The sequence below is a fragment of the Hemitrygon akajei genome, chromosome 10, assembly GCF_048418815.1.
Source record: "Hemitrygon akajei chromosome 10, sHemAka1.3, whole genome shotgun sequence".
In the NCBI taxonomy this organism is placed as follows: Eukaryota; Metazoa; Chordata; class Chondrichthyes; order Myliobatiformes; family Dasyatidae; genus Hemitrygon; species Hemitrygon akajei.
Genome location: NC_133133.1, coordinates 127,881,164 through 127,907,073, shown reverse-complemented (window position 1 = coordinate 127,907,073; position 25,910 = coordinate 127,881,164). Strand labels below are relative to the sequence as shown.

The window sequence follows — 25,910 nt, the reverse complement described above, 5'->3', positions numbered from 1 at the left end:
TAGTGAGGAATCCGAGGACCCAGGTAACACTCTATGTCACAACTCATCAATCAGATACAGTATTTATTTATCCTAATGAAGGGGTACAAAATGATACCTACGTACATCACTTTGAATGACTTTTTCCTACAGTTTTTCTTTTACAAAGCTCGTTTCAGTAAGCTCTGACTTAAAGTTTGAATAACAAAAAAAAATCTGCAGTTATTAGAAACCTAAAATAGAAATATAAAATGCTAGAAATACTCAGCAAGTCAGGGTAGCACTGGACATGAAAAGGTACCTGTTTTATTTCTTTCTACGTTCACTATTTGAGCTTCCTCTGTGTTTCCACCATTTTCTGACTTGGATTTTGGTTTGAGTATGGTCTTTATCCTTCAACATCTTAATATCCGTCGTCATCATTTTCAAGGTGCTTCCTTTACTAGCAAAGTTCTGCTCTTGTTCATTGTAAACCTATTACAGCAAATTCCCTTCATTTTGAACCTACAGGCTGTCCCCAGGTAACAAGCAGGTTCCATTTTCATAAGTTGAATTAGTTTGTAAATCAGGAAACACTTTCAAATCACTTTATATAAAAAAAAATACCAAGTAACATGTCTGAACGACTGGCGTCCTGTCACACTCACCTCAATATTAAGTAAATGCTTTGAGAGGCTGGCCAAGGGTTACATCTGCAGCATGTTGCCACCCACACTGGACCCCCTACAATTTGCCTACTGACACAACTGATCGACAGATAACACAATAGCCACAGCTCTACACACCGTCCTTACACATCTGGAGAAGAAGGATGCTTATGTGAGAATGCTGTTCTTGGACTACAGTTCAGCATTCAACACCATAATTCCTTCCAGGCTCGACAGGAGGCTCAGAGACCTCATCCTTCACCCTGCCTTGTGTAGCTGGATCCTGGACTTCCTGTCAGATCACTGGCAGGTGGTAAGAGTGGGCTCCCTCACCTCTGCCCCTCTGACTCTCAACACGGGTGCCCCTTACTCTCTGTATCTCCATGACTGTGTCACCACCCACAGCTCCAATCTGCTAATTAAATTTGCTGACGACACTACACTGATTGGCCTAATTTCAAATAATAATGAGGCAGCCTACAGAGAAGAAGTGATCACCCTGACACAGTGGTGTCAAGAAAGGAATCTCTCCCCCAATATCACAAAAACAAAGGAGCTGGTTGTGGACTATAGGAGGAATGGAGATGGGCTAACCCCTATTGACATCAATGGATCTGGGGTTGAGAGGGTGAACAGCTTTAAGTTTCTCAGCATAAACATCACTGAAGATCTCACGTGGTCTGTATGTACCGGCTGTGTGGTGAAAAAGGCACAACAGTGCCTTTCACCTCAGACGGTTGAAGAAGATTGGTGTGGCCCCCCAAATCCCAAGAACTTTCTATAGGGGTACAATTGAGAGCATCCTGACTGGCTGCATCACTGCCTGGTATGGGAACTGTATTTCCCTCAATCGCAGGACTCTGCAGAGAGTGGTGCCGACAGCTCAGCACATCTGTTGATGTGAACTTCCCACTATTCAGGACATTTACAAACACAGATGTGAAAAAAGGGCCTAAAGGATCACTGGGGACCCAAGTCATCCCAACCACAAACTGTTCCAGCTGCTACCATCCGGGAAACGATATTGCAGCATAAAAGACAGGACCAACAGGCTCTGGGACAGATCTTCCACCAGGCCATCATGCTGACGCTATTGTATTTCTATGTTATATTCACTGTCCTGTTGTACATATTTATTATAAATTACTATAATTGCACATTTGAACAGAGATGTCACATAAACAGTTTTACTCCTCATGTATTTGAAGGATGTAAGTAATAAAGTTAATTCAATTCAATATTGGTATCTGTGCCTCCAGTGTGGTGTAATGAATGGTGCCAAAGGCAGAAAAGACTTACTGCATGTGGAAGAATTACTAAAAGTGAAGAGAAAAATCTGGTTCTGACCCTCATAGGAACAAACATTATGTATGTGCCTCAGCCTTTTGAATTTAATAACACCTTACAACCTGCATATATCACTTTAATATATACAGTGAATGTAGAACTCTGGAAACTTTGGGAGAACAAAATCCTCCTTCCTGTATAACAGACGAGGTTTATTTAAGTAGTTATTTTCCATACTTAAAACTGTATGATAAAGGAAATATAAGTTGGATTAATTTATTGAACTGAATACCTGAAGACTAGTGTAACTAGGTTCCTATGGTTGTCAAGCCAAGAGGTGGTAGTGGGGTAAGCTCCCGCTACCTAAAAGTGCTCCTCACGGCGTGCAACTCAAATAGCCTCCGACAACCGTCCAACTCCTGGCCTTCTCGTGTGGCTTAGCCTCTAAGCCTGGCGGAATTATTTCTACTGACAGGAGAAGGGGCAAAGGCAGGTCCTGGCACCTTAAAACCAGTGCTTTGGGTAGGTGGAGCTCATCAGCCTGGGAAGGCAGTCCATCTGAGAGAGGGAAAACTCTGATTTCAAATCTCCGCTGCCTTGCGGCCATACCCACTCATGGGAAAGGCTTCAGGAGTAAACCCTGAGGACAAATCCGGAGCTGGAGTCCCTAAGGCAGTCCGACGTTGCCTTCAACCTCGTTCTGGCAACTCATGAGACGACACCAGTGCCAAGTTGTATCAGCCCTTGCCCTTCCCTTGGACAACATCGGTGGCGTGGAGAGGGGAGACTCGCTGCATGGGAACTACTGGTCTCCCATACAACCTTGCCCAGGCCTGCGCCCTGGAAACCATTCCAGGCGCAGATCCATGGTCTCGTGAGACTAACGGATGCCACCATCAGTGTAACTGGCAGCCAACATTCTCAAATTTGTTTACAGCTGGTCTCCCAAAAAATGATTTGGTTGTAAAGTTTCCACAGCATAGCAGGATTTATCACAGGAGTCCCAATCTGTGGACCATGGACCCCTTGCTTTATGGTATTGGTCCATGGCATAAAATCAGTTGGGAACGCCTGATTTATCATGATGGAATTCAGTTATCTTCAAACATGGTGAGTCAAAAGGCCCTTTTTGATACTTCTCTCATTGGCAAAACTAGCTTCAGACTTCAAAATTTCCCCAATATATGTAATCTTCAATATGCCCCACTGCAGACTGATCTTATTGTAGATACAAAAACAACTTGGGCTTTCTTCCAAACAAGAGAAAATCTGCAGATACTGTAAATCAAAGTAATAAGCACAAAATGCTGGAGGAACTCAGCAGGCTAGGCGGCATCTGTGGAAAAGAGTAAACAATCGATGTTTTGGGCCAAAACCCTCAAGACTGGAAAGAGAGACGAGAAGTCAGAGTAAGAAGGTGAGGGGAGGGGAGGGAGAACTACAATGTAGTAGGTGATAGTTGAAACCGGGAGAGGTGGAGGGGTGAAGTTAAGAGCTGGGAAGTCAATTGGTGGAAGATATAAAGGGCTGGAGAAGTAGGAATCTGATAGGAAAGGGCAGAAGGCCATGGAAGAAAGGTTAAAGGAAAGGGGGAGGAGCACCCAGAAGGCAGTGATGGGCAGGTAAGGAGATAAAGTGAGAGAGGGAAACAGGAATGGGGAATGGTGAAGGATGGGAGGGGAGAAATCGATGTTCATGCCATCAGGTTGGAGGTTATCTAGATGGAATATAAGGTGTTGCTCCTTCAATCTGAGTGTGGCAATAAAGGAGGCCATGGAATGACATGTCCTAACGGGAATGGGAAGAAGAATTAAGGTGGATTACCATCAGGAAACCCTGCTTGTTTTGGCGGATGGAGCGGAGGTGCTCGGCGAAACACTCTCCTAATCGGAATCGCCGAGGCTCTGATTGCTGGCTTTTCCAGTCCTGATCAAGGGTTTCGGCCCGAAACATCGACTGTTTACTCTTTTCCACAGATGCTGCCTGGCCTGCTGAGTTCTTCCAGCATTTTGTGTGTATTACTGGGCTTTCTCCCAAGTTGTTAATTGCAATGCGATTGGGCTCAACGTTCTCACCTCAGCTTAATACAGAAGGAGGCCAGGAATCGGGGGAGGGGGCGTGTTTATTTACCCTGGGATTGTCCCGGGCCTTAGTAACAGGGAGGGAAAGAAGATGAGGGTCGCACTGCTGGAACTTTGTTTTCAGTCTCCGTTTCTCGAAGTTGTGGCCTAGCTGGGTACAGAGCTCTTCAGGCCTGGGGCCACAGGGAGGGTGGTCAAGACAAGCGACCTGAAAATCCGCCTCCATCTCGTTAACCGCCTGGAACTTTCTGTCCGGGTGTGAGCGGTCGGGGGATCGTGATGACGTACAAACTTCCGGCGGAAGCTATGGGTGCAGGGCACAAGTGTGAAGCGCAAGGTGAGGCGGAACGTGAGGAGAGAGCTTGTATAGCTTCGATTTGGAATAAAGAACTGAGCCTGCTTTGGGAATTGCTCTCAGGTTCGAGTCTATGTGTAGAGCCCTTTGAGATGTTTACAATATCAGGAATTTTGGCCACGTAGCAGCTGTGCGTAAGCACAAAAACCGGTGTGGTAGATATAGTGAAGAACATAATTATGACAATTGTGGAGAAGGCGTTAGGCTAAAAAGTAGTGACTGTGAAGGAGAACATAGCTCTGCTTATTTAGGGTGTCCTGGATATAAGGAAGCTGTGGAAGTGCAGCGTGTTCGGATGGAAATGGGCATATCATATGCAGAGGCTCTGCAGAAAGAAAAAAGTGTCAGTGGGACTTGTTAATATCAAGAATACAATACAGTCTGTGTGTAAAATGCTTGATTTTATAACAAAGGACTTGTTAATAAACTAAAGTTTACTTTCATGACTGATGTCAATTGTACAGCAGAAGCTAAAAGTAGGACTGAAATAATTATATTAAAAGCTGCAATAAATCACCTAGCATTTAAAAAAATAACTCTAGAAGTTATGATACTTTACAAGGTGGAGTAAATATTTTCAGACTTCAAAGGTTAATTGGTTTTCTAATCTTACAATGGAATACTAGAAGCATGTTAGTTAATGGTCAAGAGTTTAGAATAAAATTGAAGAATTATCAAATAAACCTGATGGTTAAAATCTTGTTTAAGTTTTAAGATATAAGGTTGTGTTGATAAAAGACACAATTGGAAAATGGGCAATGGAGGAGGAGTGGCTACCTTTGTCAAAATGGGATAGCACATAGTTATTGAAATTGGGGTTGTTATGAGTCAGTTGTGGTATGTAGGGAATGTAAAGTACACTTAAACTTTTATAAGGTTAATACCTGATTTACTGGGGTGGGTGGCACGGTAGTGCAGTAGTTAGCACAACAACTTGCAGTACCAGTGATCCGGATTCAATTCCAGCTGCTGCCTTTGAGGAGTCTGAATGCTTCTCCCCCTCCCCCCCCCCCCCCCCAATACCGTGTGGGTTTCCTTCATGTTCTTCCCTTCCCTCCCACAGTCCAAAGATGTACCTGTTGTATGTTAGTTGGTCATTGTAAATTGTCCTGTGATTAGGCTAGAATTAAATCAGGGGATTATGGCAGCACACCTCAAGGGGCCAGAAGGGCCAATTCTATGCTTTATCTCAATAAATAAATATTGGAAAATGGGGGGAAAATAAGGTCATGTGATAGTACTATGGGGTTGTGGTGATACAAATGTGAATGGGGTAGTGGTAGAAGACTTTCTGAAAGAAAAATGTTTGGTGTGCTTGAATGATGAGTACAAGGATAAATCTATTTAACAACACTGTTTCTGCAACGTACCTTACACTGGTATCTGAGGATACAGCAAGCGTGTGTAACTGAGAAGTGTATGATGATGCAACAGTGGGGAGTGATCATTCCCCCATTATCTGTACGATGGGAATAGACGTGTATCAGAGGAAAGGTTCTCATATTCCCCAGGTGGAATTGGGATGTATTTGATGATTTGTATGGAAGTAGATTTCTTGATCATTTGATTTTGGAGGATATTGAGTTTAGTAGTGATACCTTGTGCTTTGCACTCAATTCAACAGCTAAGGAATCAATTCCCAGATAATTGGGAGATATTAAAAGGAAATCTGTTCCCTGGTGGACAGATGACTGTAAAAGAGCTGTGAAGGAATTGAACGAAGTTTTTAGGAAAGTTGTGCAGTGTTACTCCTAGTTATCTTTCATATAATATAAAAGAGCTCACGTTATAGTAGTGAGAAGGGCAAAGAAAATGTATTGGAGAATGTACTGTGATAGCATTGGGAAAGAAATCCAGGTAGAGGAAGTTTGGGGTTTGATACAGAAAATGGTGGGGGGGGGGGGGGTTTAAAAAAATGTTGATGCATTACTGTTGTTTTTTATGGTGGTTGCAGTTACTGTGAAAAAGGACAATTATTAGCAAAAAACATTTGTCAGTGTATATAGTTCTGCTAATTTAAGTAAAAGAAGAGCGGTCTCATCAAGAAACAGTTTTGGCAAGCAATACTCAGATTGCTGAGAAAAAAGGATGTTTCAGTTCCTGATTGGATGTTGAATTTACATTGTCGGAACTTAAAACGGTGCTAGTTAGACATCACCTTGGAAAGATTTGTTACAATATGTCTACACAGTTATTGAATTTGAAACTTGTTGGTTTTGAACTTGTTTAATACAATATGGGTTGAAGGATTACTTCTTGTTTCCAGGAAATTAGTGGTTGTTAACCTATATTGAAATCTAGTAAGGATCAATCAAATCCTTCCAGTTATAGACCTATTTAATTGATTTCACATGTATGTAAGGTAATGGAATGAATGAATGGTAATTGCAATGTTTTCTTATGTTGTGGAAAGTAGTGGGAAATGAGCTGTATACCTGTCAGAATTTCATAAAGGGAGAATGACCATGAACTTGCTGTTAAGTTTGGAATCTGGTATTCGTAACGCCCAGGTTAATAGAGAATCTGTGGTAGCAGTTTTCTTCAATGTAGAGAAAACTTATGTTGTATTATGGACTCAAGTATTGCTGCTTACACTAGAAAGATGGGAATAGGTGGTAGAGTGTTCAGTTGTTCTTTTGTGTTGGGAAGGTGCGAGTTAAGGTGGGGGCAACATTCTCTTAAGGAGTATGAGATTAGAGAATGGGACTCCTCTGGAGAGTGTGTGTAACCCATTCCTTTTTAATAATATGATTAATGATATTTTCTTAAATGTTGACTCAGGCATTTCCAAGTTGTTATATGGCAGTGCCGTGTGAAAGAGAGGGAGGAATATAAATTGTAGAGTAAGGAAAATGCAGACAGCTTTCAATGAAAAAGAGGAATGGTGACGTCAGTGAGGGTTTACATTCTCTGTTACAAGTTATTTGTTTTTCTAAATGTGCCCAGGTCCCTAGTTGGGTGTGATCGGGTTGGAAGTAGGAGGTCACTTAATGTATTTTGTTTAATCAGATCTATTTTTGATTTTGGATGTGTTGCTTATGAGTCAGCCTCACCACTCATCTTAAACCCCCTAGACGAAGTTCAAGCTCAAGCATTGAGATTATGTTGTAGTGCTATTAAATCATACCCATTTTCATCATTGCTGGTGGAAATGGGCCCCCTTTATATCAACGCAGGTTACGGTTAGCAATGGTTCATTGGGTTAACGTAAGAACATAAAGTTGGTCTTCCAATATTGGCAACATTTGTAGTGTTGGGAGCACTTCAATTTTGGGTGGATGTGAACTGAATGAGCACAAAATCTTGAGCTGTTTAATGTGAAATGTGGCCCCAGTGTGCCCCTTTCTGTCACTCCTCCATGCTTTTTCCCTTTGCCTGTGGTTGGTCTGGGCCTTCAGGAAAAGATTAGGATGAGGAGTGATTGTTAATCAGTGGCGCAGGAAGCTCAGCAATATGTACAAGGCAGATATTATGGCTTCTAGAATACCTATACAGATGGATCAAAAGATCCAGTGACAGATCATTCAGGTGTTAATATTTATCTTCCAACACTTCAGGTGACTGTTAAGAAAAGATGATCAGACAAAGTATGAGTATTCACATCTGAGAAGGTTGCTATCATTTTAGTCTTGGAATGAGTCGAAGAGGTCTGACCTGATTGTGTGCTTCTATGTTCTGATTCATTCTTTGTTTTGACATCTATTAAAACAGGTATTTCAAATAGTAGGCCAGACATTATTCTTGAGATTGGACAGCATCTGTTGAGGCTGCAGGGTCTAGATTTGTGTACACATTTCTTATGGATCCTTGCCCATGTCAGGGTTGAAGGAAATGTAGCAGATGTTCTAGCCAAGCAGTCACTTGAAATTGGGTGCCACGGTACCCTGGCAATTTGCGCGACACTATTACAGCTCGGGCGTTCCGGAGTTTGGATTTTCAGCTCCAGTGCTGTTCTGTAAGGAGCCTCTGCATGTCTTTCCCAGGGAATGCATGGGTTTTCTCTAGGTGCTCTAGTTTCCTCCCACAACCCAGAGACCTACCAGGTAGGTTAATTGGTCATTGTAAATTGTCCCATGATTAGGTTTACGTTAATCGGGTTTGTCAGGAATTGCTAGGGTGCTGTGGCTCAAAGGACTGTCTCCGTGCTGTATCACTAAATAAATTGAGGATGTAGATGCAGTGGTGTCTTTACAAAAAAGGAGAGGTGAAAGCCATAAAAGGCAACACAATTGGGATAAGGAGAAGAAAGAGTGACGTGCATAATATTCAGAGGATAGTGGGATTCAACTGGTAGGTGGGTATAAAAGGAGGGGAGAAGTTATACTTGCACATTTATGTATTGGACATACCAGGTTGAATAATTCCTTATTCAGAATTAATGTGCATGAAATGGACATCTAGGGAGTGCCCTTGTCCAGAAACAGTACTGTTTGAATGCAGTTCCTATGAGGGACAAAGGAAACATCTAATTGCTAAATCGAGATCTTTGGGACAGACACAGTTCAACATGGAAAGTTTGTTAGGATATCACTGCCATTGTAATGTAGATAAGTGCGTATCTGACTTTCTGAAAAGCATTAGACTTTTCGATATTATTTAAGGTTTTTGGGGGGTGTAATTTAGTGGGAATACTCCCTGTCTCTTTGCTCCACACTCCACTCAATAGGTGGCAGTAATGCACCTTTTGTTGGTCTGCCAACCACCATTAATCTTTAGGAGAAGGTCGTCAGATGTGAATCTGTTACACTGATCCAGTGAGGATGTGGGTCTGTGAAGCTGGGTCCAGTGTGGGGCAGATGTGGCTTTATGACAGGGGATCCCGTTCTGGGGCAGTAGTGGCTCTGTCGTGCTTGGTGGGTGTTGCTCTGTCACACTGGATCCAGTGTGAGGGCAGATGTGGTCTGTTATATTAGATCCAGTGTAGTGGATCAAGAATACACTGGTGCCAGACTCTATCATTCTCTGCTGTTCCTTGTGGAGAGGGGGAGACTGCTGTATGGGCAGCAGCTGGCTCTCCATATCATACTGCCCAGGCTTGCTTATCATGTAGAGAGCTGAGACATAACATCCATGGTTGACACAAACCAATGGAGGGCCTCAGTGCTAGTAACAGGATAGCCACCAAGGCACAGGAATTTACCTGCATTAAATTACCAGAATATTGTGCGTGCATCAATCATGGTATGACACTGGCATAGTGTTTTGAGATTGTTTTACTACTGTACAATTCTAGATTGCAGAACTGGGTCGCAGGCAGTCACTTCCTTGTATTGGATGCAATCCTGGGGTAGGTTGATCACTTGATAACACTGGGTTATAGGACTTGTAATCAGGTATGTTATGGTAAGGCACAAATCTACTGGAGATCCTTCTAGCAGTGTGTAATTTTGATACACAATGCCATTTGCAGTTCAGCCTCTGTAGGACATTACAGGACTCATGTCACTGTATAATTGAGGCACAGTACTGGAATAGAAACAAGATTTTTTATAACTTTGGAGTACAGTATTAGCAGATCTCTCCTTATGACATACAATAGGTACAGTAATGGGGGAACACATCTCACTATAATGTAGTTACAGCCAACTCCTATGTTCCAGCTATTCATTCAGATATTGTAAGTTCACCCTTGTAGAATTTACAAAGCACTAACTAGAAATTTGAATTATGGAATTCATTTGTTCTCATTTGAATTTATTGAGGAAGAAAGTAAATTAATACAATTTTTTTTTAAACTTGTGCTGATGTATGTGGAGATGATGTAGTTTCCTGTTACGGAAATTGCAACAGGGACTGTTCTAAGAACACAAACATATTATAATGCAGGGATCACCTGTATTGTACAACTGGTGGTCATTGGTTACTGTTCATGAGGGTGCAGTTCTGTCATTCTGTACCAGTGGTATCAAGGATTTCAGGCACAAATTTAAGCAGGTGCCAGGTTAAGGTCAAGCTGAGGGTGGATTCGAATGCTCCATCATCCTCCCTCCCTCAGTCTTCATCATTGGAGGGAACCGCGTTTACATGGTGTATGCCGGCAACCGAGGTTGTGCTGCAACTTCAACGAGTCTGGACATGTGACGGTCCAATGCAATGCAGTGATCTGCAAGAACTACAGACAGGAAGGCCACCACAGAGCTGCCAGGGAAACAAATGCTGCAGCCCCTGTGGAGAGGCAGATCACCTTTACAAAGCCTGCCCAAAACATGCCAGAACCTATAGACGGGTAACAAGAGGGGGAGCTGGCACTGCAAATGTCAACACGCCCACTGCTAGTGCAGAAACCATGACCAACACCGAAACATAGACATTAACTGAGAGAAAAGCCCACCATGTCGAGCTCCCAACCCCCCAGGCCTCTCTACAAGATGAAGAGGAATCCATTGGGGGGTGGGTGCAGAGGCAGAGGGACAAAAAGAGGAATGATGGGTGATGAAGAGGAAGAAGTGCCAGAAGACACCATCCAAAAGAGTAAGATGAATGCGAAGAAAGGGGCAGGACAGCAAACAACTCTTCATTGGAGGATAAAGCAAGCGTGGGAAACCGATGGTGCAGGCAGAGGATTTGCCAAAGAGCAGAGTGAAAAGTGAAAGGGAGCCAGCAGGAAGATATGGATGGGGAAGGAACTCTGCTCGCCAAACCCCAGCCTGGAAGATCGGAGGCAGTACAGAAACCATAACCTCCCAGCTCCAGAAGACTGAGAGTAGCCCAACACCAAATTAATATCAGCTCCAGGAAACCGGGAGTTGTAGGGAGCTAACTGGCCCCCAGTTCCTGGAGACGGGGAGTGGCACGAGAGCTGTCACCCCCAAGCTCTGAGAGTCCAGAGCAGACCACTGACCAACCCCCTCCAGCATCACCATACCCTAGGGGAGGGGGAATCATCCTCAATCTGAGCCCACAAGCAGTTTATCAAGGCTGTGGGCATGACAGCTCAGACCGAGTGATCACTGAGCTATGATTCAATAACTATCATGGGCATAACTCTGGCTGCTTTGAATGTGTGCAGTGTAAAGAAAACAGTGCAATGTGTCAACACCTTACAGTACTTGGTCAAGGCCAATGTGACTGGCAAGGTCAAGGAGTGCAGACTATCACACCTCTGCAAACTAATGGAGGTAGTAGCAGTGGTGGCCCCACAGTTTGCCTGTGTAGTCAGGGCACAATTTTTGTCATGCTTCTGGCCTGGGGATTCTGCTACAGGGAGGCAACCTCAATCACCCAAGTCAGAGAGGTTGTTGGGTGGGGGGGGGGGGGTGTAATATACCAAACACACTACTCTGCCCAATTGATATGTACACCTCACCATGTGGAGTGAGCGCCTGGCTGTCCTCAAGCAGTCCTCTGGCTGGTGACTTCAACTGTACCATCGCTATGGCTGTTCAGTTCTGTAGTGCAGACTGCAGATGGAACAGCGCCTCAAGATTCCTGACGGAAACGGTTAAATTAGCCAAGCTGCATTACACCATCAGCAGCCCTGGAAGTGGAGCACAGTCACAACCAGGTGGTTACATGAAGCTGATAAGGATCTGGTTTGAAGGGGCCAAGGTGTGCAACTAGAATTGGCTAGAGTGGACTGGACAGGTAAAACAGAAATTGGGACTGTGGGAAGGCACTCCCCGTCAGTGACTGGGAAGAAGCTGGTCATTAGGTGTGAGGTGATCTCAGGGTAGTTGTACTTGGCGCAGGTGTGGGCCCATCCCCTGCTGCTCCAGCTTAGGAATCACCTGAACGGTCTTCAGGTTCATCTGGGGAACCAAGATGGAGTGGGTCACAATGCAAAAGCCCCTGGACAACAGGGGCAAAAATATACCCTAAGTCACCCTCACCCCGATGACCACTTTTGTGTGTGGCTGCATCATGCTGTGTTTGGAACCTAAATAAGTGGGCTCCAAGTGCTGACATTCTGGCTGGTACTTTGAGCAGACTAGCCAGACCATTTGGCAGAATGGCTCATTGCCAGACCTCACCAACATGCACTAAAACCGTGTCTGGCTGGCGGTGAGGGGGGGTCCCTCCCAGGCAGAGCCTTCCTGCATACCCAAAGCATCACTCCCAGAACGAGCTACCTGTGGGATGTCTAGTGGGGAAGAGACAGTAGCTTGCCTCTTGCGGACTGTGGGTTTGCGAAGGGGGAGTGGAGAGAGAGATTGAAGGGCCTGTGTTGCAGTTGATCCTGAGTAGCTGCGTGACCGGACTCTTTTGATGTACGGCTGTACCCAGGGACACGCACGGAGACAAACGTCAAGCGCTGCTGGTAGATCATCAGCTTCGGTGAAAGATGCTCTTTGGCCCGCCTGAAACTTGTTGGCCTGCCAGGACATTGCGATGTCCATGGAGGAATGCTGCCAATGACTGCAGGGTATCTGCTGAGGGTTGCACTGAAGTATGGGGTAGCCACTGCAAGCCCTTGGGGAAGGACCATAGTATAGGGTTCTTCTGCTACTGGAGAAAGGGAGGCTGAGTTGAGGAAGAAAGCCCCTCAATTATTTTTTTGACCCTCCCCCTGGAGTTGGATCTTCCTATGAGTGGCAGTAGTGCTATTGATGTGAAGGAATGCAATAGAACAATATTGATAGCGTCGACTTTGTAAAGAATGAAAAGACATTGCATATTTTATTGCAAATTTTCATTATGAATAAAGTGTATTTTTTTAAAAAGTTTGTATAATGCTGGAAAACATGGCATTGCAACAGCAATTTCAGAGTGGATGAGCAGATCTTTCACTGTGTGAATGCTGTGGTATGGCAGGAGTTAAGATACTGTTCGCTGTACAGAACAAGGTCCTTGGAAGAATAAACTCCCCTTTGTACAGTGTGAATTAGCAAAGACATGAGCAGACCGGATAGGATAAAGATGTTAATGAAGGATTGAGGAGCACACACTAATTACTGGACAATAATACATTATGAAAACTGAGGTACAAGTTGCTGCTTTTGATCAAATGAAATGCAAATAAAGGATTGATTAGCATGTAGTTTTCATCGAGTTATTTATGCCTGTAAGAATATATAGGGATTGGTTATTTTTATTCCATGTATGCAAATAAGGGATTAGAAAAAGCACAGTTGGTCATTATCTGTATGAAGTAGACAGTTCTGAGCAGACGTTTTAGAACAGCTTGTTGACACAGTCTGGACAGTTTGCTTGTGCACGAATAATGTTATTGATTGTCAGAGACCAGCTGATCGGCAACAACAATTGCATAGCTTGAGTACATGTTTGTGACTGTACAACTTGTTGAGGAACAAGTTTGACAATAAATAGTGGAGCCACAGGTTTATGATATTATCGTCTAATCAAGTCTGTTACTGTATAATGAGGTTTGTAGGGCAGATTTGCAACTGCAATACTGTGCAGAAACCTTGGACACTAGATTCTTATATAAATTTTGTTTTAGTTGTTTATTTTTGTCTTCTGCAGTAGTATGTCAGTAGAAAAGAACAAATTTTAGATTTCCAAACATTCATTTTCCAAAAAAATGTCACAGAGAAATGTTTTATATCTTGTAACGTAAAAAGTAACGTATTATTTAAAAAGTGGTCTATTACTTATAAACCTGTTTACTTAGTAGGTATATAGCTTAGTGCATAATTAAACAAAGGTAACAAACAGGATGCTAATGATCAATGACATAATAAGTTGAAGGAACTGAACTGATAAAAAGAAACTGGTGTAGAACGAATCAAACTGGACGAAGAACAACTAAATTGAAAGGTGAGGGTGTGGCAGATATGACCATTTAACCTTCAAATCATCAATTCGTACACCATGGCATGAGCATAGCAACAAGTCACAAGGTGGTCATTCTGCATCAGCAAGGTTCTCCCAAGCAGAAGTTTCGCAGCAGACAGGAATTTCAAGATGTGCAGTCCAAGCTCTTCTGAAGTAGCACAAAATAATGGGCAAGGTTGAGGACCAGAAACACAGTGGTCAACCACAGAAACTGAATGCTATTGGCAGCAGATGAGAGAGAACTTGCGCCCCTTTTAATCTGGAAGAAGTCCAGCACTGCTATCAGCTCTGAATGCACAGAAACCACTAGAACCTTGTCTTCAAGGAAGGGTTGCTGTCAAAAAGCCATTCTTCTGAAGTGGAAACAAAGTCAAGAGACTCACCTGCGCACAAAAACACCGGGGAGCTGAACAATGGTAGCAAGCGGACCGGCGAGTTGAAATTTTTACTTCAAATCTGAAGCGGTTTGTCTGTAGAAGAGCTGGAGACTGCTACGTGGATAAGTGTCTGCTGCCAACAGTGAAGCTCTGTGGAGGTTCCCTGCAGGTTTGGGGTTGCATTTCTGTAAATGGAGTTGGTGAGCTGATCAGAATTAATAGATTTCTCAGTGCTAAGAATTACAAGCAGGTTCTCATCCATCGCGCAATACCATCAGGGAGGTGTCAGCTTCATTTTGAAGTAGGACAATGACCCCAAACTCATGACCAATGTCATAAAGAACTAACTTCAGCAAAAAAGAACAAGAAGTTCTGCAACAGATGGTATGGCCTCCAGAGTCCTGACCTCAACATTGAGGCTGTTTGGGATTATCTGGAGAGACAGAAGCAAACCAGGCCAGAAGAACTGTGGCAAGTTCTCCAAGGTGCTTAGTGTAACCAACCAGCTGATTTTCTTATAAAAGCTGCACAACAGTGTACCTTAGAGAATTGATGCCGTTCTAAAGGCAAAGAGTGGTCTTTGATTTAGTTTTTTACTGCTTACTGCTCTTGTAATTTTTTTGATATTTAGAAACTTTTCATTTCATTATTATCTTTGCTTTACAGAATTATTTTATGTGCCTAAGACTTTTGCACAGTACTGTATATGACTGCTCATCTGTGGGGCAGATCTGTCAATATGGTGGGCCCTATATCAGGAGCAGTGTGGGCCATAATGCAGGCACAGTACTAGTGCATATAGGTCATAAATATTCAATAGAACTGTGAGACAGTACAGTGCCATGTGACACTATCATGAGTTCAATACAAGCAGACAAGTTTGTCACTGTACAGACCTGATATGTTACTGGTGAGGACAGGTTGGCCACTGAAACACTACTGCCAGGTATTAATGTACTTTGGAGTAGGTTCTGTCAATATAATGAGTCCACAACGTCAAGTGGTGGGAAGTAGAGTTGTTACTACATAATGTGGTTAAAGTGCTAGGAACATCTAAAACTAAAACATGGGCACAGTAGAGGGACATGTCGTATGTAATGGATAATGTACTTGGAAGACATCTTATGATTATTGCATTTTCTCATGGTATATTACCGATGGGTACGTGGCTATTGTAGATGGTGGAAAGTCTTTTGGGACTAGAAAGAGAAGCTTTAGGAATTTGCTTGCTTCCTTGGAGATGTTGATCAATACTGGCTGCCTTATTATGGGAAGGATTTGGAAGCTTCAGAGGAGATTTACTGGGAAGCTGCTTGGATTAGAAAGCACTTCTTGTGTGAAAAGGTTGAGTAAACTAGGGCTTTTCTATTTGGAGAGAGGGAGAATGAGAGTCAACTTGATAAGATTGTACAAGGCATAGATAGAGTGGACAGCCAGCACCTTCCTCCCAGAAGGTTTTTACAGTCTGTAAGTGCTTGGAATGCACTGCTGAGGAGTTGTTGAGGCGGATGCGTTAGGGAGGTAGATACATGAATGAAAGAAAAATGGAGGGTTATGGGCTATGTTGGAGGGAGAGGTTAGATTGATCACAGAGTAGGTTTATATGGGTCAGCACATCGTGGGCTGAAGTACTGTACTGTTCCAGTTTGTAACACTGAGGCCTGCACCCATTTTTGGCACTTCATTTTGCTATTCTTCTTTGCAGGGACCGCTACTGTTGTTCCTGAGAAGCAGTGATGTCGACGCTGTCCAATTATGGGTGGCGCATGATGCGCCTTAGTGCACAGATATTTCAGGAGGTGGTACGACCTACTGACGAGCGGTCGATGAAGGTGGTAAAGCTGTTCAGTGAACAGCCGCTGGCACTACAGAAAAAGGTATTTGACTGGTACCCACAACATAACCACTACTACACCTTGATGCAGAGGCTGCGATTCATGGGTTTGTACAGGTAAAGTAGAATTGGAATTGGTTTATTATTGTCGCATGTATCGAGATACAGTGAAAAGTTTGTCTCGCATACTGTTCATAAAGTTCAGATCATTACACAGTGCATTGAGGTAGAATGCGGTAAAACAATAACAAAATGCAAAATACAGTCTAACAGTGCAGAGAGGCAAGCAAAATGGTCTTAGGGTCAGATTGTGAGGTCAAGAGTCCATTTTATCATATTAGTGAACCATTCAGTAGTCTTATAACACTGGGGTAGAAGCCATCCTTGAACCTGCTTGTACATGCTTTCAGTCATTTGTATCTCCTGCTCAGTGGAAGAGGAGAAATGAGAGAATGCCCCGAGTGGGTGGGGTTTTTAATTATGTTGGCTGATTTACTGAGACAGTGAGAAATTATACACAGAATCCATTGAGGGGAAGCTGGTTTCTATGATGTACTGAGTTCACTGAAGTCACGGGCAAAGCATTTGCCATATCAAGCCATTATACACCCTCTTGATGGGAACAGGCCAAATTTCTTTAACCTCTTGAGGAAGTTGAGCCATTGTGAAGCTTGGCTGTGATCCATTTCTCTCTTGTTACATTAATTTCTAAGTAATCTCGCCTTGAGGTTCCAGGATCACGGTGAGGCACATCCACATGTGGAATGATGGACTGTCCAGACAAGCAATGAAGAGAAACAGATGCAGAGGTTAAGCACACCTTCCTTTTCACACCAGGTTCAAACTAAGTTAACAGCTTGGTTCTTTTCAAGTCCAGCATGGAGACTATCAATCAATCCATTGTGAATGATGTCTCCTGAACATAAGCAATTTGTCTTGCTCTCTTTCTCTTTTGTCCTTTGTTTATGGGCAGTCATCTCTCAATTTGACCAAGACAGTTGGCGAGCACTGTGGCTTCTAATAGAATTTTTTTGCCTTTCAGAAAAGCCTAACATTTCAGTCTAGACCACATCTCTGCCTTCCACCCTTTAGTGTTCTTTTCCCTAAGGTTAGCAGGAAATATTCCTCAAGATTCTCTCCATTCACTTGAACCATGGGAACAGGATAATAAAATTCTAAGAAAACAGCATGTATGTTAATCAACACCACAAGAAAACTTCAGTCAAACTTCCTGTGTGACGCACAACTTTTAGGCCTGCTTACCATGGCTTAAGTGAGTGATTATGATGTGCTTCCATTAGTTTTGTATGTTCTGAAGAGAGAGAGATAAGAGCAAAAGTCAGAACACTACAGCACAAACAGGCCCTTTGGCCCATCTAGTCTAGGTCTAACCATTACTCTGCCTAGTCCCATCAACCTACACCCAGACAATAGCCCTCCATATCCCTCCCATCCATGTACTTATCCACATTTCTCTTAAATGCTGAAATCAAACCACATCCACCATTTCTGCTGACAGCTTGTTCCACATTCACACCACTCTTCAAATCTGGATGAGTATGCCACAGTTGTTAGCAACTTCATTAAAACCTGTGTGGATGAATGTGTGCTTGCAAAATCTTGCTGTACATTCCCAAGCCAAAAGCCGTGAATGAACCAGAAGGCTTGTCATCTGCTGAAGGCTAGATCTGTGGCATTTAAGCCTGACAACCCGGGTCTGTTCAAGAATTCCAGATATGAGTTGCGGAGAGCTTGTTCAAAAGAGAAGAAACAATTGTGAGTGAAGTTGGAGGCAACATTGGATGCATATAAACTCTGGCAGGGTTCGCAGGATATTACTTCCTGCAAACCCGACAACTTGAGGAGTCCGCAGCCGGAAGGGCTGGGTGGCACGCCCTGACCAGAAAAGCTGCATCTGATTTTGAAGATGTCCAAAATCAGCGCCTTGCAGCAGCAGGAAACCGACGTCACAAAGCTCTGTATGCACCTGTTCCAACAACCGCCATTCCATGTTCAACCTGCAACTGCATGTGTGCTTCGACCTCCAAAGCCACATGTATATCTACAGATGACTGCACAATGTTTAGTCTTCCTCGGACCCTGAGAGACAACCACCACTTCCTACAAAACAAAACCCAACATTGTGAATGGCACCGATGCTTCACTACCAGGTGAGCTCAATGCCTTTTATGCCTGCTTTTAAAGGGAGAATATAACTAGAGCTGTGAGGATTCCTGTTGCACTCAGTGACTCTGTGATCTCTGTCTCAGAGGCAGACATCAGGTTGTCTTTCAAGAGGGTGAACCCTCGCAAGGTGGCAGGCCCTGATGATAAGGCTCTGAGAACTTGTGCCAACCAGCTGGCAGGAGTACTAAAAAAAAACAATTTGCCTATTGCCCCCAATAGGTCTTGGGCAGACATGACCTTGGTGACACTTCACACAGCCTTAGATCACCTGGACCCTATAAATGCCTATGTCAGGATGCTGTTCAATGACTATAGCTCAGAGTTTAACACCATCATTCTTACAGTCCTCATCGAAAAGCCACAGAACCTAGGACTCGGTACCTACCTTTGCAGTTGGATCTTCGACTTCCTAACTGCAAGACCACAATCTGTGTGGATTGGTAATAACATCTCCTTGTCACTAGCGATCAATACTGGTGCACCTCGGGGATGTGTGCTTAGCCCATGGCTCTACTGTCCCGATACCCACAACGGTGTGGTTAGGCATGGCTCAAATGCCATCTATAAATTTGCTGATGACACAACCATTGTTGGCAGAATCTCAGGTGGAGGCGAGATGGCATATAGCAGCAAGATATACCAGCTAGTTGAGGGGTGTCACAATGGCAACCTTGCATTCAGTGTCAGTAAGACCAAAGAGCTGATTGTGGTCTTCAGGAAAGAGTAAGACTAGGGAACAAGAACCAATCCTCAAAGGGATCAAAGAACTTCAAATTGCTCACTCTCTCCACTTCTGGTCTCAATATTTCTGTGGATCTTACCTGATCCCAATGTATTGATGCAGTTGTAAAGAAGGCGAAACAGCCACTATATTTCATTAGTAGTTTGAGGAGACTTGATTTGTCACTTAAGACACTAGAAAACTTCTATAGATGTACTGCGGAGAGCATTCTGACAACTGCATTACAGTTTAGTGGGGGGACAGTCTACTGCACAGGGTCATAAGAAGCTACAGAAAGTTGTAAACTTAGTTCCATCATGCGTACTAGCCTCTAGTATCCAAGACATCTTCGAGGAGCAGTGCCTGAGAAAGGCAACATCCATTATTCAAGACCCTCATCACCCAGGACCTGCCCTCTTAAATATAGAAACATAGAAAACATACAACACAATACAGGCCCTTCGGCCCACGATGCTGTGCAGAACATGTACTTATTTTATAAATTACCTAGGGTTACCCATAGCCCTCTATTTTTATAAGCTCCATGTACCTATCCAGGAGTCTCTTAAAACATCCTATCATATCCGCCTCCACCACCGTCGCCAGCAGCCCACTCCACGCACTCACCACCCTCTGCATAAAAAAAAAAAGCTTGCCCTGACATCTCCTCTCTACCTACTTCCAAGCACCTTAAAACTGTGCCCTCTCATGTTAGCCATTTCAGCCCTGGGAAAAAACCTCAACATGAACAATGCCTCTCATCTTGTACACTTCTAACAGGTCACCTCTCATCCTCCGTCACTCCAAGGAGAAAAGGCCGTTTGGGATTGGGTATTTGATCCTCCACAATATTCCGCGTGGAAATTTAAACTGGAGGTGGCAGTGTTTTTTTTTAACGAGGTCGAGTTGCGAGCTCAACGTCAACCAGGCACAGATGGAGAGCGTGCTCGGGAGTGGTCTGTCACTGGATCGAACTCGGGAACCTCCGTTCTTGAGCCCGGCACTGATCTCACTGCGCCACCAGTCGACCTCACTCAGGTGTTCATTCCACCTCACTCCGTTCACTCAACCTATTCTCATAGGGCATGCTTCCCAATCCAGGCAACTCTCATTGTTACTGTCAGGAAGGAGGTACAGAAGCCTGAAAGCACACATTCAGCATTTCAGGAACAGCTTCTTCTCCTCTGCCATACGATTCCTAAATAGACATTGGACCCACGAACGCTACCTCACTTTTTTAATATTATCTCTGTTTTTGCACTATTTTTAATTTAACTACTTAATATGCATTTTGTAATTGATTTAATATTTTTCTATATTGTCATGTAATGCATTGTACTGCTGCTGCTAAGAACAAATTTCACAACATATGCCACTGATATTAAACCTGATTCTGAATGAGGTTTGTGTTCCCCTAAACATTTCACCTTTCACCCTTAACCCATGACCTCTAGTTCTCACCCAACCTCAGTGGGAAAAGCCTCCCTGCATTTACCCTATCTATATCCCTCATAATTTTATATACCTCCATCACATCTCCCCTGTATTCTAAGGAATAAAGTCCTAACCTGTTCAACCTCTCCTTGCACCTCAGGCCCTCAAGTACTGGCAAAATTCTTGCATATTTTCTCTGTACTCTTTCAGTCTTATTGACATTCTGTGGGAATGTGGCAGCTGTTTAAGACCAAGGGAAAATGCTGTCTTTGTGGGCATTGTTTTTCCATTTCCTTGTGTAGTCTCGTGGGATGGAGGATGACTTGCTTCCACTCTGATTTGCTGGGTTCTGGAATGGTGGGTAGGGCCAATGCTTGAACTGCAGGCTCTTGCATTGATGGACCAGGAGGTGGCCAGATAGTGAAGTGGTGTGCTCCTTCCCTTGTTTGCTCTGTTCCTGGCTTATAGTCGATGCCATCCTTAAAGATCCTTCCCTACTTGGCATGGTCTTGGGCTAGAGATTTCCAGGAGTCAGAGGATATTTCATTTTTTGTTCAGGAGGCTTGGAATACATCCCTAAAACATTCTTGTTTCTCTCTTATCCCTGTCCCTGCACTGTAAACACTTTAAACCACTTTTTATAATGTTAGTATTTAGTGGCTGCTTTATTGGATACACCTGTGCACCTTGTTAATGCAGATGTCTAATCAGCCAATCAGGTGGCAGCAGCTCAATGCATGAAAACATGCAGATGTTCAAGAAGTTCTGTTCAAACCAAACATAAGAATGGAGAAGAAATCTGATCTAAGTTACTTTGACCATGGAATGATTATTGGTGCCAGACAGGGTGGTTTGAATATCTCAGAAACTGCTGATCTCCTGGGATGTTCACGCACAACAATCTGTGGAGTTTACAAAAAATAGTGCAATAAACAAAAAAAAAATCCAGCGAATGTCAGTTCAGTGGGTGGAGACACCTTAATAAGAAATGTCAGAGGAGTTAAGCCAAATCGGTTCAAGGTGGCAGTGACTCAAGTGACCACGCGTTACAACAGTGGTATGCAGAAAAGTATCTCTGAATGCACAACACATTGAACCGTGAAGTGGATGAACTACAACAGCAGAAGCCCACAAGCCTACAGAAATATATTCAGTGGCCACTGTATTTGCTACCTCCTCTACCGGTGGCCACTGTGTGTATGTATTTAGCACATTTTATTCCATATCTGTACTTTAACCTCTAACTATATTTTTTTTAATTTATAATCATTTAATATTGTTTTTTGTTGCATGCTGCACCAAAACCACAGCAAATTCCTAATACATGTAAATGTATATGGTGAATAAAGTTGATGCGTGATCCTTCAATATCATCCCCTGGAGTAGGTTTCTGTTTTGGAAGTGTTGCGCAAGGGAGTAACATCCAACATCTAGGTGATTGTAATTTTCTTTACATTAGCTGGGGCTGTCCTACTGTTAAGGGCTTAGATGGGGTGGGATTTGTTAAGTGTGTTTAGGAAAGTTTCTTCAGGCAATGTATAGAGGCTGCTATCGGAGGGCAAGTCTTGACCTACTGTTGGGTAATAGGATGGGGCAACTCTCTGAGATAACAGGGGGACCAGTCATCATAGTTTTAAATTAATTATGCAAACTTGTCCTGATGAAGGGTTTCTGCCCGAAACATCCAGTGGTTTATTTCTCTCCATAGATGCTGCCTGACCTGTTCACTTCTTCCAGCAGTTTGTGTGCTGCGCTTGTCCAAAGGTTATATTTAAATTAGAGCAAGGCAGATTTTGACGGTGTGGGATACGAGCTTCCAAAGATTTATTGGAGTAAGTTGTTTGTGTCAAAGGGACCACTGACAAATGACAGCATTTAAAGTTGGGATAGTCAGCATCTTCTTGTTACAGTGAAAAGCAATGCTGGAAGGAGTAGGGATGCCTTTATAATGAGAGATAATGAGGCCTAGGCCAGGAAAAAGAAAAGCCCCAGCTCACTCAACCTATCCTCTTAAGACAAGAATTAGATAAGATTAGAACTATGTTTTGTAGCTGCCAGGCAGACTTTAACAATGTCTGGTCTTTTTGTCTCTACAGAGATGAGCACGAGGATTTCAAAGATGAAATGAAACGGCTGAGGAAGTTGCGAGGCAAAGGGAAGCCAAAGAAAGGAGAAGGGAAGCGAGCCCTGAAGAAGAAATAGGGGCCAGGTCTGGCCAGACCACAGTCCTCTCTTTGTCCAGTCACATCTGCCTACCTGTCTGTTGCTCTACAGTCCCTTCTTGTTTTTTGCAACACATACCAAATTTAGTTTTGTCACCTTCCTTTTAATTCCCTCTCTGCTGTTGTAGGGAGTGCTGTGTTTCTGGTCCTCAAAGCAGCAAAGTTTAGATGTAAGGAGCAAGTCTAAGATGAATTACCTGTGTCCCAGCTGGTCTGGTTGGATGGGAGTATTAATCCACAGAGAGAGGACAAGGTCAGGAATTCCTGATGTGTACTTTTAGAATAACCTCAACCTGCATTTAAGGATTTCTAGATTGGAACTTCAAATCTGCCAGAGATTTGAATATAATTCAACAAGCCAGAAATGGGCATTCTGTGGGGTTAATACTGCGGTGACCCCTCAATATTCATAGCTCATACTCATTCAAGGGGAAGCACTAGGCACCCATGGGAACAGTTTAAATGAGGTGCTTTGGGATTAGGATTGAAGAGAAAGATTTTGGCCATTTTCACAGCAGCAGTTGTCATATGCACTGCCCAGAACAATAGAGAAAGAATGATGAATGAGGGAGCACTGATGAGCAATGCCACAGCTACAGCTCTCCTCATCAGACACTGCAGTGCCACTTTCAGTTGTGTGGCTGTGGAAAGCAGCATGAGTCTTGCTAACCCCTTCCATCCCACTGCCTCTTCCATTGTCTGTCCGTTCAACACGACATTGACTCAGTTCCTGAATGACAGCCACATCAAGATTTACCAGTGAATGCCTGAGAGAGAGAGGGAATTACAGCTTTAATATGCTCAGGGAGCATTGTGCATTCTAATCTTTCGAACTGATGGAACCACAGCCAGTTTTTCAGCCACAGAATACTTAACAATCTGAAATGGTTCTAAATGTTATGTTCTATCTGTACAATGGCCTGTGATCCATGGCAGTTTATAACTGGCTTGTAACCAAACGTGTGTGTAAAGGATTAGTGGATTTTGACCCCGGACACCTAATGCCACTGAAATGCAATGCAAATACAGCTGGTGACTCTGCTCTTGTAATAAATGGTGAAATGTGTTGGGATTGTCTTGTATCATTCTGTCTTTTGGCTGGGAAATTCAACATCTTCTGATTGTAAAATCTGAATGATCTGGGGAAAGTAACCTAAGTTCTGGTCGCCTCATTATGGAAGGATATGGAAGCTTTAGAGCGGGTGCAGAGATTAGGTAGGATGCTGCCTGGATTAGAGAGTGTGTCTAATTATAGATAAATTGAGTAAGTTAAGGCTTTACTCTTTAGAGGGAAGGAGGATAAGATGTAACTTGATGGAGGTGTACAAGATGATAGGCATAGGTTGAGTGGGCAGCCAGAGATTTTCCCAGGATGGAATGGCCAATTTGAGGGAGCATAATTTTAAGGTGATTGGAAGAAAGTATGTGGGGGGGGGATGTCAACGATAAGTTTTTTTTAACACAGTAGGTGCATAGAAGGCTTGCTGGGAGCAGTAAAAGAGGCGGATGCATTGAGGACATTTAATAAACTCTTAGGTAAGCACATGGATGAAAGGAAAAGGAGGGAAAAATTAGATTGATTTTGGAGTAGATTAAAGAGTTGGTACAGCATTGTGGGCTGAAGGTCCTGTGTTGTTCTATGATACAACGTGACGGAGCCAGGTAAGGCTCTGAAAGTGCACAGACAGCAGCATTTTGTTTGCCCTTTACACCTCTCCCCTCCTAGGATATGGTATCACAATGACCAAGAGTTCCACACTGTAATAGCTTATTCAAGTATCCCAGCCAAAGGCAATACCTATGTTACTCAAAACCTCCTTCTAGAAGAATGATAGCTTCTCTTTCATTTAGCCAACTTAAGGCTCCTGAGGTAAAGACCTGTTCCAGTGTTTCATCTGCTGCTGTTGATGAAAATGTGAAAACTTAAGAAATAGGAGCAGGAGTTGGCCATCAGTCCTATCGAGTCTGCTTCACCGTTTAATAAGATCATGCTGATGTGGCTGTGGACTCGGCTCCAACTACCCACCTTTTCTCCATCACCCTTAATTCCCCTGTTATGCAAAAATCTAACTCATAAATTTATTTAGTAAGATGGTCTCTACTGCTTTCCTGGGCAGAGAATTCCACTGTTCATCTAATCTCTGGGGAAAGTTGCTTCTTCTCATCACCTAAATTTATTCCCCTGAATGTTGAGGCTATGTTTCCAAGTTTTAGTTTCACCTACCAGTAGAAACAACTATATTTCTATAAGAGATCCCCTCTCAGTCTTCGGACTTGCAGCAAGTATTAGTTCCAAATGATTTGGCCTGGATTTACAAGGGATGTGAAAATCCAGAGTCCTACACTATATATACTTGCACTGAATGGTTAGCACATACTCTAAGCATTTATTACCTGCATTTTTATTTAAATACTAAATGTCTTTGGCTCTTCGGTAGTAGGGGTTGGCACATTCCTTGTTTTATGTTCTATATCAACTTTTCTGCAATGTGACAGCCACACAGAGTTGAACTAATTACTCAGACTAATTACTTGTGAAAACAAGGGTGAAGAGAGAGGAAGTCAAACTTACTCATTCATTCAACCGTGACCTCATTCCTCCTCGTACCAGCCATAATATCCAGTAGATCAACAGCCCAGGAGAAACTTGCCTTTTCTGGAAGCTTCTAAGCCCTTCAGGCAATTGTCCAAGCTGTTGCTGGCTAAAATACTCCAGAACTTCAATAAGCTGGCCTCATTTCCCCAATTTGTCTGATTTTATATAACTGCTTCATGCTAATCTTCAGCAGCTTTTCTAAAGGAGCATTGAAATGCAGTGTTCATGTTGCTGGGCCTGTAATGGAAGACCAGACAGAGAGACTAGAGATCATGTATTCACATTGCTAGTTTAACCATTTAAATTCAGTTTTTAAAAAATTGCCTGGGAATTAATGTCTGGTATCTGTAAAAATAACTGGACTGTTGAAATTTGAATGTAAGTGGCAGAGTACTGTGAGCCTGGTTCATTGGTGAGACCACAGGGGAGCTGTGTTGCCTGGCTTGGTAGACAGG

At 43.2% G+C, this 25,910-nt stretch overlaps 1 protein-coding gene across 2 annotated transcripts; it reads left to right on the top strand.

Annotated features, from left to right (window-relative positions):
* Positions 1-4,202: 4,202 nt before the first annotated feature.
* Positions 4,203-23,925, top strand: mrps33 (mitochondrial ribosomal protein S33). 2 transcript variants are annotated; one of them, XM_073058931.1, is made up of 3 exons: positions 4,203-4,331; positions 16,167-16,412; positions 22,734-23,925. In XM_073058931.1, the coding sequence occupies exons 2-3, from the start codon at positions 16,198-16,200 to the stop codon at positions 22,837-22,839; spliced, it is 321 nt and encodes a 106-aa protein (XP_072915032.1). In that variant the 5' UTR covers positions 4,203-4,331; positions 16,167-16,197; the 3' UTR covers positions 22,840-23,925. The 2 variants fall into 2 exon arrangements, with proteins under 2 accessions (XP_072915032.1, XP_072915031.1); XM_073058930.1 differs by having other exon boundaries at positions 4,279-4,412.
* The last annotated feature ends 1,985 nt before the right edge of the window (positions 23,926-25,910 follow it).